Source organism: Chelmon rostratus, chromosome 16, assembly GCF_017976325.1.
Source record: "Chelmon rostratus isolate fCheRos1 chromosome 16, fCheRos1.pri, whole genome shotgun sequence".
Lineage (NCBI taxonomy): Eukaryota > Metazoa > Chordata > Actinopteri > Chaetodontiformes > Chaetodontidae > Chelmon > Chelmon rostratus.
Genome location: NC_055673.1, coordinates 13,212,276 through 13,229,929, shown reverse-complemented (window position 1 = coordinate 13,229,929; position 17,654 = coordinate 13,212,276). Strand labels below are relative to the sequence as shown.

Sequence of the window (17,654 nt, the reverse complement as noted above, 5' to 3'; positions counted from 1 at the left end):
GGAGGTGTGTGCACGGTTTGTGCGCTGAATTCTCCCACAAGGTGAACCAGAAACACAGCCGAACATGAGACGTGGTAGTCATTCCAAGCCTCTTAGAGGTGGTCGTGTCACTTCGGGTGCATCTATCATTAAATCAGGGTTTCAGCTTTGTCTTACAGGATTTAGACCATCAGACAAACAGGGCAAAAATAAAATCGTGCTCAGAATTATTCCACTATCAAAGGTTTTTTTTAATGAGCAGCAAATGTAAAAACACAGATGGTGATGAGGACTTCAATGGACTGGAGGTGGATTTAGCGTTTATTCAACAGCGGCTGCAGAGGATGACTAGATTTTTCATTTTGACAACAATATGTTCTTCATTTATAGCCTCAGGCAGTAGATCAAAATGCTGTACCAAGCCTAAAAACAACAACAACAACAAATACATTTTTCAGACTTCCTTTGTGACGGTTGAGAGCCAGTCTTTGTTTGCAGCCTTGAATCCGAGCACCAACTTCTGTTGGTGATGACAGGCTGGCTTATGAAACCCACACTGCTGTCTTCCATCATTTAACTCATAGCGAAATGACAGAGGATGATGCAACTGCTGCATTACGCTGCACAGGAAGCATCGCTCCATTCACAAACAAAAAATAAGATGTGCAAACTCTTGAAAATGTATTTTTTGGGGCGCTGGAGGCCGAATGAGGAATTACACTGTCACTTTAGCAGAGTTACAAATTGGATCGAGAGGAGAGGACCTGCGGAGCAAACGTAGAGCCGGGGGCGGGCTCAGTCGTGTGTGGAAGTGTTTCAGTGCTGGTGGAAGCCAGTTAATCTGGACCACAGGAAAGCACTATGTAAACAGTGACCTGGACACAGGGTGGCTTGTAGCTTGTGCCAGTCTGTTTGCTGTTTGACTCCATAAGATCATAATTTGTTTCACAAATCAGGGAAAAGACATATGACATCTGCTAACTGCTACATCAGATGCCCAGTTGAATACACAACATACAATATCTGTCATAAACACCTCATTACTATCACTGTCTGGCAGCGAGAGCACACAGACACACAGACACACAAACACACACTTCCTGCATGAGCCGACTCAACATTAGCCAGCCTACAGGAACTTTTTCATCTTCACCCAGCCTCCAGTTAGCTCTAAATGAAGATGTAGTAGCTTAATCAGAGGCTCAGCCAATGGGAGCAGCTAATGCTTCATATCAGAGAGAAAAAGAAAACAATGTAGGAAACACTCAAAATCTAAAATGCCCCTGAGATGTGTGTGCAGTACACCCCACAAAAAAAAAAAAAAACGCCTAAAGCACGTTCATCTGTGCAAACAGGAGAAAAAAAAAAACATTTCCATTTCTATGCACCATAATCAGGCCTGATATTTGCATGGGAATCTCAGCAATGTCATTTTAATAACTACCATCATTTGAGATAACATGATTAACAGTGCTGTAAATAAGAGTGAGCTCTGCGACTGTGCTTCCTGACAGTATCTACAACAGAAAGTCAGCAGAGCATGGCGCAAATCCTTCTGTGCCATCAATCTGAATGAGGTTCATCTTAAAAGAGCAAAATTGTCTCATTCTGTTTTGTCCGCAGTGTCATCATCTATTAGATTCTCCAAACACGTCTGAGTCTGATGCCCTATATGGTATGCATATCTATGTAAATACATACCCATATACATCACATATGTCACACTGCTTCTGGGTATGTAACAATGTATCTATATGGTCCTTCTTACATAAACAGATTAATAAATAAATATGTTGTTTTCCCTCAAATATGAACACAGCAGTTTCTCTGACAGTAGATGTCACATTTTCCCTTTCAAAAGAAACTCAAGCCATGAATTCTTATGATGTTGCATCTTCATGAGCTCAGTTCTTTCAATGTTTTTTAATTAGTTAAGACATGTGTCCCAAATTCCAAATCAAGTTGAGATTATTTAAAAAAAAAAACAAATTGGGACTTTCAAAAAGTTCCTGCTAATTTCAAATGTGGAAACTTTTCGATCCTGGAGCTGTCTCATCTGTATCTACAACGTGTTTTAACTTCTTCCAGCTGTGAGGATGCAGACTGGCATCAAAGCTACTTAATTTTGTCACTTTTCCAGTGTGAACGCACTCCAAACTCAAAACCTAGTTACAACTAGTACGTAGCGGAGTTTATATTCATCTCAGCTTTCCCGTCTCCCAAAAACACACACATGCAGAGTACCTTGTTGAAGTCTTCGCTTGTGGCTCTCATCTCCTTCCACGTTTTGTTGAGCAGCTGGATGCAGATGCAGAAGAATTCCTCGAAGGAGCGATCGTGGGTGAAGAACATGGGGTGGAAGTCGTGGCAGTTTTCACTGGCTGTGGACACGAGAGAGAGAAGTGTTGTCACCTATAGTGTAGCAGCCATTGCTACATGAAAGCCCTGAAAACAGGACCTCTAAAGCACACAAATGAACACAAAGTCCTGCTTGTTTAAGTGCAAAAAGTGACAAGTTGTGGTTTTACAGAGCCAGGCTAGCTGGTTCCCACTGCTTCCAGTTAAGCTAAGCTAATTCACATGAGAATGTGTCAGTCTTCTCAATTAACTCTTTGCAAAAAATGTCAAACTATTCCTTTAATTCAAATACTGTGTTTGTGTATTGCCACTGCACTAATAAATCTAATCCCAATAAGCCTGATCCTGACTTACATCTACTGCATACACCACATACACTGACACGATAAAAAGAGCAGCCAGTTGGCCTGCAAAGGTCCATTTACTTCTTACTTTTCTCCTCCGTTGAGCGACTCATGCCATATGGCGGCCTTCAATTTATAAATATGTAATTGGGCCTGAAGGAATGTGGCCCCTAGCCTGGACCTGAACACCTGACTAATGCACAACAACAGGGACAAGCGGCCCACACACAGAGATATGGCAAGTAAACATCACTTAGCTAGAAAATGCTACAGATGAAGTCGAGTCGCTGCTGCAGAAATGCTCAAAAGTGACAAATGATCATTCCAAAATTTTACCTTCAAAGAATAAATCGGGCTTGTGCATGCAGGACTCAATGTGCAATTCTCCCAAAGTATGAGGTGTACAGAGTAACATGAGCTGTGACAAACTGTTCATGAGATAATCGAAGCGGCCGGAGAGGGATTTTCTTTTTTTAGAAAGGCTGATGTGTTTATAGGTTATCACTGAGAATGAGATGCAGTTCCCCAATGAAGAAAGGCTGCTCACTATTGAAAATTTAGCCCCTCATCAACTTCAAACACAGAATATTCCTCGGAGACAAATTGTGACCAGCAAACACTGTTCCAACTGGATTAAGTGAGATCTTTCATTTTCCGAAGGCAGAGGTGGTTTATTTTCATTATTAGCAGTGTGCTGAAGCGTTTCAGTCTCCACTATTTGTGTGAGAGTGTGTTTGAAATAAGAATGAGAGGAAAGAGGGAGGGCCAGGGATCTCGAGAGCCCAAACCATATTAACCAAGAGGTAGAATAACAAGGCTTGACATTCATTTGAACTAAATTCGTCTCCCTCGCGTCGTCTTGCTGAGATGAGTGGAGGCCTTGAGCCAAAGGTTGGTTCGTTTAAAGAGTTTCAGAGCACAGCAGCGGGGGCACCGGCCCACCACAAGCAGCCATGAAATTGGATGGAAGGGGTCAGGCAGCAATTGAAACTTCACAGTATAATGAGTGATGCCCGCGGGCCATGGGCACAACGACCTGAGCCTTGATTTGGAGCGATGGATGGGAGATTAAGGGGAGGGAGAGCTGGAAAAATCCAGGCGGGGTGGGGGGGGGGGGGGGGGGGGGGTTTGTGTGCTACCAGTGCCGGTAGTCACTCGGGAAACTAATGGAGGTGAGCCAAAACAGATGCTGACTGGACGGTTGCTTAGTCAACAGTACACTGCACCCAGGGACAGAAGAAGAAAAAAAAAACAGGAGAGAGAAGAAAGGGTGAATAAAAAAAAAAGATCCTGACTCAGTCAAACACTTTTGATGGGGGAGGTTGAAGTTTGTAGTGACCTCTGAGCTAAATCGCCTGTTTATTGATAGGACCAACAGAGCCTTGAGGTGGCAAGGTGAGGGGAATTACACGTCAAGGCGTATTTGGGAGATACGGGCAGCGAACAGTCTCATGTGGCTCTGCAGAAATTTCTCCATCCTTTGCAAAGCATGCTGAGTCGCAGACAGTTTTATTAGCTCTCGCAGGGCTCAGCAGGACCGGAAGCAGCACAGCGTTGAGGGAAAAAACAACACCACAGCATGTTGATGCTCAAAGTAGTTCACAAACAGTGTTCTGCATTGTAATACTCTTATTGCAAGTGTGAATCACTGAATATTTCATCAAACAAACAATCCATCCACACTGAAGAAATAATTTAAGAGGGGAAATCTGGGTGCAGCTGCTCTGCATTTAGCTAACTACTGAGATAAAAGCACAACTGTACGGGGTGTAATAATCGGATTAATGGGGAAAAAATCTAGATATAGTCTTAAATATAAAGTCCATAATAGGAGGGTGCTTTCCACAGTTTTCCTTCCACTCCAGCATGCAAGATTTCAAATTACTCGTAGATGTTTCATTTTCACTGTATCTTACGTTATCTTGAGTTTCTGACACTTTGAGCAACACAAGCCGAGTGCCATCTAGTTCCAATATATTCAAGAGAAGGCAACTCACACCAAAACAATCTAGATGGATAAATTACACTATAAGTAAGAGGGAAAATATTTTGGGGTGAACTGTCCCTTTAACCTCATAGTTGCTGTTCCATTTCAAATCAATAAGATACAGACTGCCCCATACAGTATTTCACATTGCCTTTGAGAAGTACCAGATGTTTGACTTTCTGCAGAAGAACAGGCCACATAAAGAAGAGAAAATCAACAATTTAGGACAATACTTTGAGCACTGCAGCTGCTTTCCAGCCAGCTGAAATGTCATGTCTGAATCATTCTCACCGCTGCACAAATACACTTAAAATTCTCCGTCTGAATGGAGATGGCACTGTGAGAGTGCAAAGTCATGTTACTGTGATTAGGTAACTATTGCTTTAAGCCTTTTTTTCTCCATGGCGATGCTTCAGCATTATTCTGACTGACACCAGACCACAATGATGAAATGAAAACATCTGCTATACAATAAAAATACTGTACCACACATCACACTGACTGATGGGGCTTAGTAGCTGGATTGGCTGTGCTGAAGGTCTGTAGTGAAGGAAAAAAAGATCCACCAAGCTCCTACTCTTGCTCCAAATCGTTAGGCTGCACACAACCTCAATCTTAATGTGTGTGTGTGTGTGTGTGTGTGTGTGTGTGTGTGTGTGTGTGTGTAAAACTGACAACTGGGAACCACTAGGAAATGACTTTCAACACCACAAACTGTCATTACCGTCCTCACATTAAGGGCTCTGGACAAGCGAAGCTACCTAATAACAGTGTCTGTCTACAAGAGGACAAAAGGGAGAGATTTACTCAATAATGTTTAAGTAAGAAATAAAGGAGGACAAGACGCAGAATACTTGAGAGGACACCTTTCACCTTAAGAGCCTTAACTTTAAGAGCTTTTGTGTCAGCTGCAGTGATGCAGTGAGCATTCCCATGACACTGTTTACGCCTGTCGTTGATATGCTTCATGGGGGATCCAATCACAAGCGGACAGCTCTACTTAAGGTGTGAATAGACCCAAGATGCACTGAGGAACAACTGAGGTCCATTCAGTGGTAGTCTGGGTAGTCTGTGGCCACGTTCCTTTAACAGTGTGTACACTGATTGGTCACCTACTCAACTGACGTCCTCTGCATAAGCACACCATTTAGCTCACTACAATTCCAGTTTGGGCGCTCTTACCTGTCAAAATAAGCAGCAGATGTTTGTGAACACGTCGTTATTGCAGCATTGCTGTAACCTACCAGCCTGTTGGCTACTTTCTGAAGTGTGTCTTGCCTGCCAACATTTAGCAGCATGTTTTTTTTTCATATGAGTTAAGATGTATTCTACTAGCACTCTCCTCTGGTATTTCTCCACTGCCGTTGTGATTTTAAATTCTGTTTTTCAATGTGAAATTAAACAGATATGGAAAACATTATGCCATGACCCATGTTCCTAAAACAGCTAGGAAACCTGAGGTCATGTAGTCGTGAACCACTGTGTCCTGGACTGGTTGGTTGAAACCAGGTATAAAACCTCTTCTTTCTTCCTCCCTTCCGCTGAGAAACAGCCTTCTCTCCCATAAGCAGACTAACATGGTGATGGAGATGGGGTGGGCGACTGGACACATCAAGTGCCTGAGGAGTCTGACACTTTTCGATGGATGAGTCACACAGCCGGGCGCGCACGCACGCACGCACGCACGCACGCACGCACGCACGCACGCCTGCACGCCTGCACGCACGCACACACTGAACTCCGCTCGTAGCAGGATGACACGCCACAAAACAGCAGGACAGATATGAACTCTCTCCCCATTTAAGTCACAATTTATGACTCTTTTTGGCCGAGCATATGGGTCCACAGCAGCGAATGAGATTGATGGAAAATGGCCCGTAATGAGTTTTCTTTGTCCTGTATGCTTCCATCCATCTGCACGGGCAGATGTTCAGCGCCTGTACCACCCATAAAGTAAGTAATAGGATACTGCGATGACCAGTTTAGGTTATCTTGGAACATATGCTCACTTACTGTAGACCAGCAGAGCCCGATGCTTTACTGTGCTATTGCACTGTAAAGATGTCACTACAACATGCTGACAAATAGATGATTTGGTGGTACAACTGGATGCGCTTTGTGTGACACTTAATTGCAAAAACTACTACACAACTTCCTCCTGGACCAGACAGCGAGTGTCAGTTTTGATTAATGACACTTCAGCTGGGTGAAAGCTGAAAGGCCTTTTAGTTAAACAGCGTCAAAACAGGGCTACAACCAGTGTTTAATTATTGTCTGTTTATCCATCTTTGTAATTGTCTTCATAATGCGCACAGTGAAGAATGTCCATCACAGTTTGCTAGAGTCAAAGGTGATGTCTTCAAATGGTTTTGCCAATCAGTCCAAAACCCAAAGACCCAGTGTTCCATTTGCAATGACGTGCAGTTTGACTCAGTCCAGTCAGATGCCCGAGAGGACTACTCTATATTTTCTTTCATACTTTTAGGCTGCAGAACGTCCTCTCTACAAATAGATGTCAGTTTTGTACATTGAGAACAAATCTCTGTGCAATAGTTCAACCAGAAAGGACAGAAAGAGACAAAGAAGTCGGGTGCTTGGTATCAAACAGGCAGATTTAAATTGGAACAGGTTCCTTTTTCAGTGCACAATAATGGTGAGAACAAGCTGGAATTTAGTAATTTGAAATTAGTCTAACTCACAGGAATAACGCTGTTGGTATGACCCTTCATCGGTTCACTATTTCAGTATTCTGCTCCCCTTCCATTATCTGCATGTCCTGGGTTTAACGACACCTACAACGATTGTGATTCTGGTTTTCCCTCTATAGCAGAGTGATGATGGGCTCAGCCAGGCCTTTCCCTAGCACTGATACAACCAAGTGTGGAGATGGTGTGGCTGTGCGAGACTAATTTGAAATACACTTGTTATGGCACTAATCTCCAATCACACAGTGTTTACAATTAATCTAATTAGCTCACGGGTCAGAAGACGGGCACTTGAGGTAGTTAAATGAGACAATTTACCTTATAGTCACGTCATTTATTTTGTGTTAGGTATTTGGAACCATTCATTGACACGTGAAACCAGATACAAATAAACGTACAGCTGCTTTTAATTATCTGAATTGCTTGCATTGGTGTGGACACTGGATTTTAGGTAGATGTTGTCTGCTAGCGTCGGTAGATGTGCCGTCATTTTTGTTGACACTTATTTAAGTCTTTTCATCAAGTGGGAGATGTTAGAAACTCACGATATTTATGACTCCGAATAACAACTCGGGAGGCTGATGTTTTTCCGCCTCGGTTGCTCGTGATTACGGTCTGAAAGCTATGATGAAGTGAACGCGTCATAAGCTCTGTAGGCAGGGAGGAGTTCCAAGCCATTGCTTGCAGACTAAATTAGACACATCGGCGCAGTGATGTTCCACAACATCACACAATATCATCATGACGGAGAGGCGACTCAGAGGTTGTACAGAGTTCTCTCCTCCTCTCATTTTCTTTCAATCCATGCATCTCCTAGGACGTGTGCAGCCGGGCCGAGGTCAGGGGTCGCCGCCATCTCCCCGCAGTGAATGTGCAACTGCAGTTTTTGTGTGGGCGTGTGTGTGAATACAAGCATGACTGAGTGTGGGACAGCTGTCGCCTGTCACGCTCTTATCAAAGTCCATTCAACGTGAGGGTCTGTGACGTCAGCTAAGAGCTAATTACTCAACTGGCCACAACACGGACGAGTTCTGCAGGAGAGAGAGGTGACTAAGCGTCTGTGTTAAAAGTGTGTGCGCGTGTGTGAGAGAGAGAGACGTGAGGGCTGAATGCCACACTGACATCTGTCAAGGTCCAGTGTGTATTTGGTCGTGTGTATGTGTGTCCATGAATGTGCACAAAGTAAGCGAAACAACCCCTAGAGTCACCTTGCAGCTATGCCACATGATGAATACACAGCGAAAAGTGTCATCCTCACTCCAATTATAATACCAGCATGCCCTGATGTCCAACTGTGACAAGGGGAGTGTGTGTGTGTGTGTGTGTGTGTGTGTGTGTGTGTGTGTGTGTGTGTGTGTGTGTGTGTGTGTGTGTGTGTGTCCGGCTAGCAGCGTCAGCACCATCTTTCCGGTTCAGTCACTGTTTGCGTGTGTGTGCAGGATGCCAGGGCAGCAGGTACACAGAGATGCAAACCACGGCTGCCTGGATGACTTAGCAGGCTGACTATGTACTACTCAGACATCAGCACAGCATCAATGTACAGATTCTGGCACTGTCCTGTATGTTAGGCTCATCCCAGGTTAAAATAGCCTTATAGCAACCAATCTATTTACCTTCATTTTAGCTGACCGTGCTGATCTAATTGGCAAAAATCAGTTATGTAGATTGCTTTAATCTACTTGCTATTTGAACTCATGACACTGTTGGGCTCAAAGGTGTTTTTTCCACGCTCATTTAAAACAAACTAAATGACTTTGAATCAAATGAGAATTTTCAGTCAGAGTCAAAACCACTGAGACCCTTTGTGCTTTAACCAATAAAAATTTCTGCACCATATAATCATTCTTGCCTGTAATGTGTGCAGGTAGTTGGCCGTGAACATGCATTTGCGATGGTCTAAGAACACCAATTCCCAGCATGTGCACCCCATGAGCACTTTTTTGCACCACCTTGGAAACAGTAGCTACTTCTCTTAATAAATGCATCCATGCTCACCACATAAATAGGACATATAGTACACAGGACTCACACACGGGTTCAGCATGGAAACTAATTAGCTGACAAGCTAATAAACGTCTTGCTAGCTCTGCTGGACCAGATTCTGGGCCAAGCATGCCACATTAAAATGTAATGTCTCTGGGTTTTTCAGTTTGGGATCTGTGAAATGTGAAATGATGAATCAGTTTTATAACTTTGCTGGCTTGTAATTGCTCTTCCAATTTATAATATAGTATAGTATGCCTATCCTGGAGCTAATCATCATTAAACAAAGATGCCTGGAGAATGAGGTCACTGGTTCAAGTTGAAATGCAGGATAAAAATAGGCATAGCGACAGCTGTATACTGCTGCACAAAATAAGCTACTATTTGTCAATAGCTTTCTCATATATTCTGACCTTTTTTTTACACCAAGTATTTCATTTCAGGGAATAAGAGAAGCATCTGAAGAACCTTGATAAGATAAAGATGAAAAGAAGGAAAAGTCAAAGCCTTATTTCCTCTGTAGGTCCATAATTACGTAACTAAACCATTTTAGCGTGCAGAGTCCCCCAACAATGGTGAAGATGCATTAGAGGACAGAGGGAGAGTGAGGGGTAGCAGCAGATGGACAGAAGGGAAAATGACACTGAGGGAGGCATGGAGCAAATCCATCAGCGCTCTGGACTGAGACAGGAATCCAACAAATTTAGCAGTACCTCTGCTTTCACAGGCTAACGTGTTCTCAAACACAACAAGTCTGGTCGTACCACATCTAGCTGCAAGCTTTCAATCAAGTCAGAGCTGCCCCTGGTTGCAGTTATCAAAAATACAAAAGACAACTCATTTTTTTCACATCTCAAATATGGATCATTAGATACAGTAAGGACTATAATATGCACCTCATGCCAAATTCCTCTGACGGAAAATCTCAAGTGTGAGTCATGCTTACGCAAACAAGCACACAATCTGTCCGAGTTTGCCCGAATGCAGGAACAGAATTGTTTAATCATAACAAAACAACAGGAAAATCCTCCAGCTTACATGCACATATGTGCACATGCACAAGCACACAGACACAGCCTGTGTGTGTGCAAAAATTATAATCATACTTATTAAAAGAAGAGAAGTACTGGGAACACTAACAAACTACAAAATGATACACAAGCATCATCATAAACCAGTCAGGGATGACAATAATGTAATGTGATGTACTGTCCTTCATTTAAGGGAAGAATCCTCTTTGGTCTCTTCTTTATGGAAAGGAGTGATAAAAAGTACTGGAGAGTAGTTGCATAAACTGCTGCAAGACTCTCTTCAGCTGTACTTATTAGGTTAAAAAAAACAAGAATAATATATCTAAACAAGAATTTCCTTCAAGGACTGTTCAGCCATGGGAAGCCATAATAATAATTATCAATGGAACTTCTATTAAGTTTGGACTCTTTCTGTAATTTGCATAAAGACACTCACATTTCCCTTATATGTAGTTTGTTGATTTTCATTGGTTTGATGTATTTTAGTTGCTTTCATCTGCCCAGATTCATCCTGTTCTGCATCTGCTTTCAGTGATTCACTGTAAGATGTTGAGGTTGTCTTGTTCTGCTCTTTGTATGTCAGACAAGCTCATACAATAAAACTTTATTTACAAAAACATATATACTAAAAGGTATCTAAAAAGCACAATTTTCTTCTCCAAGACCTCAGCTTCCTCAGCGAGGACTTAAATCAGCTGCATTGTTTGTTTGTATATGTGTGTGTGTGCACATCTAGTGAAAGGCTAGTGTTCTGTCTGGTTTCACCTCTGACAGGGTCTGCTGGTAAGGGGCCTTTTGGGAAAACTGCTTCAGTTTGTTGAGAACATAGTGCGTAGTGTTCTCAGAAAAAAAAAAAAGTTTGAGGGAGCAAGTGAGGGTGACGGGTTGGTGAGAGTTTGATGGTAAATTACATCCGAGGAGGCCCTTGGAGAAAACACGCAAGTGAAAATGAGAGTGGCAGCACTGTCACCGGCTGGGTTGTGCTTCATCCAGCGTGCTGCTTCAAGTCCACCAAGGGCTACCGAGCTGATGGGGGACAGGAAAGCCTGAAAAACTCAGAGGATGCTCAAAACTTGAGATTCTCAAGCACCCATCTGTCAAGTTTGTTGTTATTTGTGCACTCGAATTTTAAAAGCTTTTGCTGGCATACGCCCGAGGCTACGAAGCGGAAAACCCTGAAGAACGCTCCCCCTTTAGCACGGGGCTGCAACTGACAACTGTGTGAAGTGGTTGCCGACTGCCAAATAGATCCTCGTGTCACGACTTGAGGGATACTTGGGATTCTGCGCTTGGCCTTTCCTCCTCCTGCCATCATCCACTTCGCTCATGATTCAAGGAGGGAGACTTACGGGAGGGATTAGCAGCTAAAACCTTGAGACTTAACGAGTCATTTCAAACGGGATCAGTTTCCAAGCTAACGTTCGGCTAGCACTAATGTTAGCATACTAATGTTTGATCTTGGACATGAATTCTCGTGCCACTGATACTTCATTAGTTGAAACAGGTGATTACAGAGGAAGAGAACGATGAATGAGCAGGACACAAACATATCGTGAAAGGCACATGCCACGCACCATAACTCAGCCTGCCCTCCCCTCACATTTCACAGAACTCACAGAAGAAATGCCAGTAATTTAATAACAAATATGGAAAATTAACACTGATTTATTAGGGAAACTCTTAGAAAGTCAGACTTGTTCATGTTTTGCCCTGAGCAACCGCTAATGTATCATATTAATTATTGGATAATGTAATGAATTGTCAGCATGTGAGGCAATAATGTCTCTCTCAGTGGGTCAGAAATGTAATTAATTCTATTAAAGTGATAAAGTCTATTGAGTTTGAAACACTAACCCCCCTGCAGTGAAGGCTTGAAAGCTGGATGTTATTATGCAGGACTATGACGATACTGTAGTAGAATAATGCTGCAGTCCTCCAGTGTGCTCATTATGATCCAACCGGCCATGTTTTCACAGCGTTTCGGCTGTATTCACTGCTTTCATGTCTCAGTTCTCATGCACAGCCTTGTCATGTTTGCAGAAAGTCATGCATGTTTGACAGCACATGTTAGAGAAAACATCTACTTAATTAGAGCACCTTAATCTTAACGAACATGTTAAAATAATGACTTTGTTGGTGTTAAATAACTGCAACTGCCATTAGGTTACAGTATGTGCAGAATTGCAGTTATTCAATTTTTGTCTGTTAAAGTTAAGAGAAGAAATAAATAATGAAAATGAATAACTTGCAAGCTGAGTAGTGGATACTACTCTTACATAAGGTGGACAGAAATTAAGAATCATGTGCAGCTTTTGAGACTGGTGACAGAAATGTTCAGGATAATGTGATACAAAACCATTTTAAATTAAAAAACTGTATTTATTTATTTATCTATTTATACACCAATTTAGACTGAAACATTTTAGCACATCTCTAAAACTTATTATTACACAGTCTGAGAATGTGAGATATGACATTTCTGGCTGACGCCGTGGGAGAAATAATTATTCAACATGTCATTTTTTTTTTTCAGTGTCTCACAGTGTTCAGGTGGGATTTTGGCCCATTCCTCCACACAGACAGTCAGACTTTAAATCCTGAAGATTTCAGGGGGCTGCTGGTGAATCCTTCCACAAATGTTCTATTTGAGTGAAGTCTGGCGATTGAGTGGGCCAATCCAACACCTTTATTTCCTTTCTCCGGAACTGATTGACAGTCTCCTCTTTGCAGTATGTTTTGGATCTTTGTCCTGCAGGAAGCTCCACCTGCGTCACACCTCCATTGTCCTGGTGGATGGCAACAGATTCTTCTCAAGGATCTTCCACTTGGACGACTCTCCTAGCTAACTTTGACTGGTTGTAATCCTGCGTGGAGCTTCTGTGCGTGGTCGCTGGTGAGGGAGTGACGTTCCTCCCACTTGTGGATAATGGCGTTGATTGGGTTGAGAAATCCATCGCTCACAGCGCCATGTTGCTTAACATGTTTTTTACAAGGGCCTCGGGAAAGCTGTTAGCCATCGTGAGACGTTTGTTGCATGTAGCTTGGTATGATATGTTTATCTGCATTCAGAGGTGGGTAACCATTATTCAAAGAGCGGGAGCACTAACCTACCAACATGCTCTGACCCAGCTGATTCTTGCTGTAGCACAGCTATGAGAACCAATCAGTGGAATCAGCTGGTTTAGTGCTTTTTCTTACTGTGTTCAATACTTTTTTCCAGTCGTTCCACTTTATTGCACATAACCTTGATTATGGATTAGAATGTAATGATTTCCTCTGTGTAGTGACACCAATCTGGTCACAATTTCAACTGAAAGAAAAAAAATGTTGACATGTTGAATACTTGTTTCCCCCACTGTATTTACTCCTCAACCGGCATGCCCAGACGTGACATTTCATTTTGACCATGGCCCCGCGTGTGTACAGTACGTGTCAGTGTTTGTGTTAAAACTGTTCCTCAGTGACACGCTATGGGCCAGTCCAAACACATCACAGCATTTCAATCTCATGCTGTGCTGTGGCATGTCTCAGGTGTGTGTGTATGTGTCCGACTTTGTGGTGTTGTTTTTATTGGAGCACAGCGGGCAACTCAGGAATGTCATTACAGTGGGAGTTGTCCAGTTAATGAGTTTGGATGACTCTGAATCACCTGCTGCGTTTGGATATACTGCGCACACACACATGCACACACAGATTATATATTTTTTTGTAATAGCAGGTGATGGGACATATGAGGGTGTTTGGGGGGGTCACCTCTGACATACAGTGTTATTTGCTAGTGCCAAAAAACATAGAAAAACTAAAACTTTACCAGTGGGGACAGCTGCAACATCCTCTTTTGACAGGAAGCAACAGATTTTATAGGAAATGTGGTTTTAATTAAGAAACAAAGATACTATAAGATTATTGCTGTCAATCATTGTTCTTATTTCTTTCTAATAATCACACAAAAGCATCAGTTCATATGAAACTGGCAAGCTGATGTGCAAAAATACCACATACAGCACCTTCATTAAGCTCGCTCAGCTCGACCCGCTGGCAGAAGACGCCTCATTCTCACCTCTGAAGATACAATTCTGTCTCCTGTACCATTTTCTCATGCAAAGCACATAACTAAGAAACTAAAACCCAAAACATAAACCTTAATATTGCCCTTGAGAAGAGACACTATAAAAGAAAATCAATAAGTACACCTAAATAGAAAATCAATCCAAATATCCCTCATGATGTATTGCGCCCGTGTGCTGTGCTCATGAGCTAAGATGTACAATGGAGCTGTCTGTGGTGCTGAACATGGCCTTTTGTTCTGACCTTGGCTGATGGCTCTCTGATGGAAGACACAGTTACAAATATGAGGACATCATGTGACTGTCAGTCTGGAGCCTGCCCAGACCTGCCTCTGTCTGTGTGTGTGGGTCTGGACTCTTTTTAAGTTTAATGTGTGCGTGTCTATGGCGGGACCTGCCACGGCTCGCCACCCGGCTCTCCATCTCAGCAACGAGATGCCACACCGTGAATCACCAAGCAGGGCCATTACTCACCACGCCTGGCCCTTTCTAAATAACTTCATAAATATTCCATGAGCCAGTTTAAACAGGGCAGTCTGAAAAGTCATGGCTCGGATCCTCAGCGACGCAGATTCCATTAAGGCCCGAGTTGCAACAGAAACATGGCGGGACAATTAATCTTTTAGGATTTAAAGCAGGACAACAACAAATGCAAGAGTGAGGGAGAGAAACAGAAAGGGTGAGAATTAATGGAAGGTGAGAGAGGGGGGAAGTGGGACAGAGTGACACCTGGAGAGTGTTATGAATTATATAAAATCCAGCAGCAACGACGGTTAATTCAACCAAAGTTCCCTCCTTTCTCCAGACTGCATCTGCCTAGAAATATAATATCTCAACAACAGCCGCAAATGGAAAACACCTCAAAGCAAGGACAGCATTAAAGAGCGGGATGGAAGAAAATCTACTGACCCGAAAGAGCACAGAGACAACAGTCATGCCAGATTCTGCAGTGGACTATGTCGTTTATTCTAAAAATGGTCAGACGCTACTTGCTTGTGTGCTGGTGTCATTTTTGTCAAATTCATGGGATAGAAAAAGAGCAAATCGAAGCATGAAAGCATGAGAAAGGATTACAAGTCTGAGGGGGACAGATGTTCTTTAGACCCACAGAGAGGGGGGAAAAGAGAGAGAGAGGGAGCCTGAAAGAAAGACTGAAGAGTGAGAAAAATAAAGCTCAAAAGAAAGCCTGAAGAGGCAAACAGGGAAGAAAGGCAACTTCAACAGCCACCGGCAAATCCAGAATCCCTCGGTGTTTCATCCCCGTGAGAAAACAAGAAGAGAGCGTCTGGCCTCTGTCAGCGCCATACTGGCATTTCACAGCGACAGAGAGAGCAAATGAGCCTCGAAGACGTCACCGCCGTCACCATTAATCTGCTGTCTTTCTTCTGCCTTTATCCACAAAGGGATGTGGAAAAGAAACAGGGAGAGGAAGAAAAAAAGAAGAAGAAGCTGAAATGAACTTTTTTTTCCTCTGCACCAGGGGTTTGGACCGTTTTTACAGAAACTGAAAGACAGCCATGACTTTTTAATGGTGCATTACAGAGCGCTTGTTCTGGTTCTGGCTCTGCGATGCGGTCCCGCTCTGCACTCAACACCATCAAAGAGTACGGCTGGCTCAACAGCTATGGCATCTACAGTCGCTCTTTGCGTGACTTGGATCCCCTGCAACACTCGAGATTATTCACAAGATTCTAATGAAGCTGTTAAGTTTCAAGTGTACAAGATTAGACAAAGAGGTTACAGCCACGCTAGCTGCTGCGTGAGGCCAAGATTCATTCCGTTTGAAGTGTGAATTTCCGAGCTCTCAGTCAGAAATCTCAACCAGGACGTCCCCAGAAGGACAGATTTCTGACTCAGAAAGTCAGAAGAACCTCATCAACCCTGACCTCAAAATCCAAGATGGCTGCTCTGCATATCAACGTGGAAGTTGTACTACTACGCTGTTTATTAGCACTTCTGTCTTTGGACACGTTGCTACTGCATAATGCCTCGTTATCCTTGTTTCCCTAGAGACACCCATCTTGGTTTTCCGACTTGTTGTATTGGAGCGCGGTCAGCTTGGGTGTGACGTCATTCTCGGCTTCGACTCTCAAAGCAAATGGAAGGCAACAGTGACATGAGCTAAATGCTAACACCAGCCTACTTACATGCTCAGAATGACAATGCTAACATGCCCATGTTTAGCATTGACATAAATAATGACATGAATGATGGACGAGTTCCACTTAGCTGAGCATGCTGGCTCACCGTCAGACACATGAATATAACAGCGCCATCATTCATGTTATCAGCAACACCAGTGCTTTTCCTATTATGATGCTGTAAAAAAACAAAACAAAACAAAACAAAACAAAACAAAACAAAATATGGCCTATGAGTCGAGTTTTCACTGAAAAACACAAATGTCAACCTAACGATGGAGCAAGAGGAAAAACACCTAAATCATTGGACGACATTGTCGAGGAACAGTGGATATTTGCAAAAAATTCAATCCATCAAGATTGAGATGTTTCAGTCTTAAATACGAGTCACAATGGCATCCCTGCTGGTTGGGCTAGAAATTATTTTAAGCTACTTCATATGTAAAATGAAAAAAATGACAGCTGGAAATACCACTGTTACAAGTTACTGGCGAAAAAATGTGAAATAATATAATTCTGACTCAAATACCACACTATCAAACCTGATAAAATGTTACAGAGACACAGACACACCCTCCAACACCCTCATTAGTGTCAGGTATTTCATGGTTCCTCTGTTGAAAGGTCAACTGAATGATGGCATCTGTGTAGAGCTGAGACTCATTTCCCTCCCTGCTTTCTTCTGGGAAAATGCACGCTCATGCCCCTACATTACACACACACACATGCACACACACACTTTTTCTAATGTCCAGCCGTTACTCACTAAGCATTTACAATACCTGCCTGGCCCATGTTACATTAATCCTACTCATACATTCATTAGTGCATGTTAATATACGCAGGGCTAATGGGGTGTGCATGAAAATGCACTTAGCTCTCTACAAGACAAAATGCAGTGCAGCTTACGACTACTCTGGGACACTCTGGCTTCCTCCCATAAGAATAAGACGCTTACAATGCACTGTGAGTGTGAGTCTGTGCAAATATTTACTGGAGTTGTGACAAAGACGGATGGGAACATTAGGATATGGGACGCAGTAAATATAAATACATCAA

At 42.8% G+C, this 17,654-nt stretch overlaps 1 protein-coding gene across 3 annotated transcripts in view; it reads right to left on the bottom strand.

Annotated features, from left to right (window-relative positions):
- elmo1 (engulfment and cell motility 1 (ced-12 homolog, C. elegans)) overlaps positions 1-17,654 on the bottom strand; it is a 103,795-nt gene that overhangs the window by 28,479 nt on the left and 57,662 nt on the right. For all 3 annotated transcript variants that reach the window (XM_041955436.1, XM_041955437.1, XM_041955435.1), the window contains one exon: positions 2,224-2,360. In XM_041955436.1, coding sequence (XP_041811370.1) covers positions 2,224-2,360 — 137 coding nt within the window. The remainder of the gene's footprint in view (positions 1-2,223; positions 2,361-17,654) is intronic.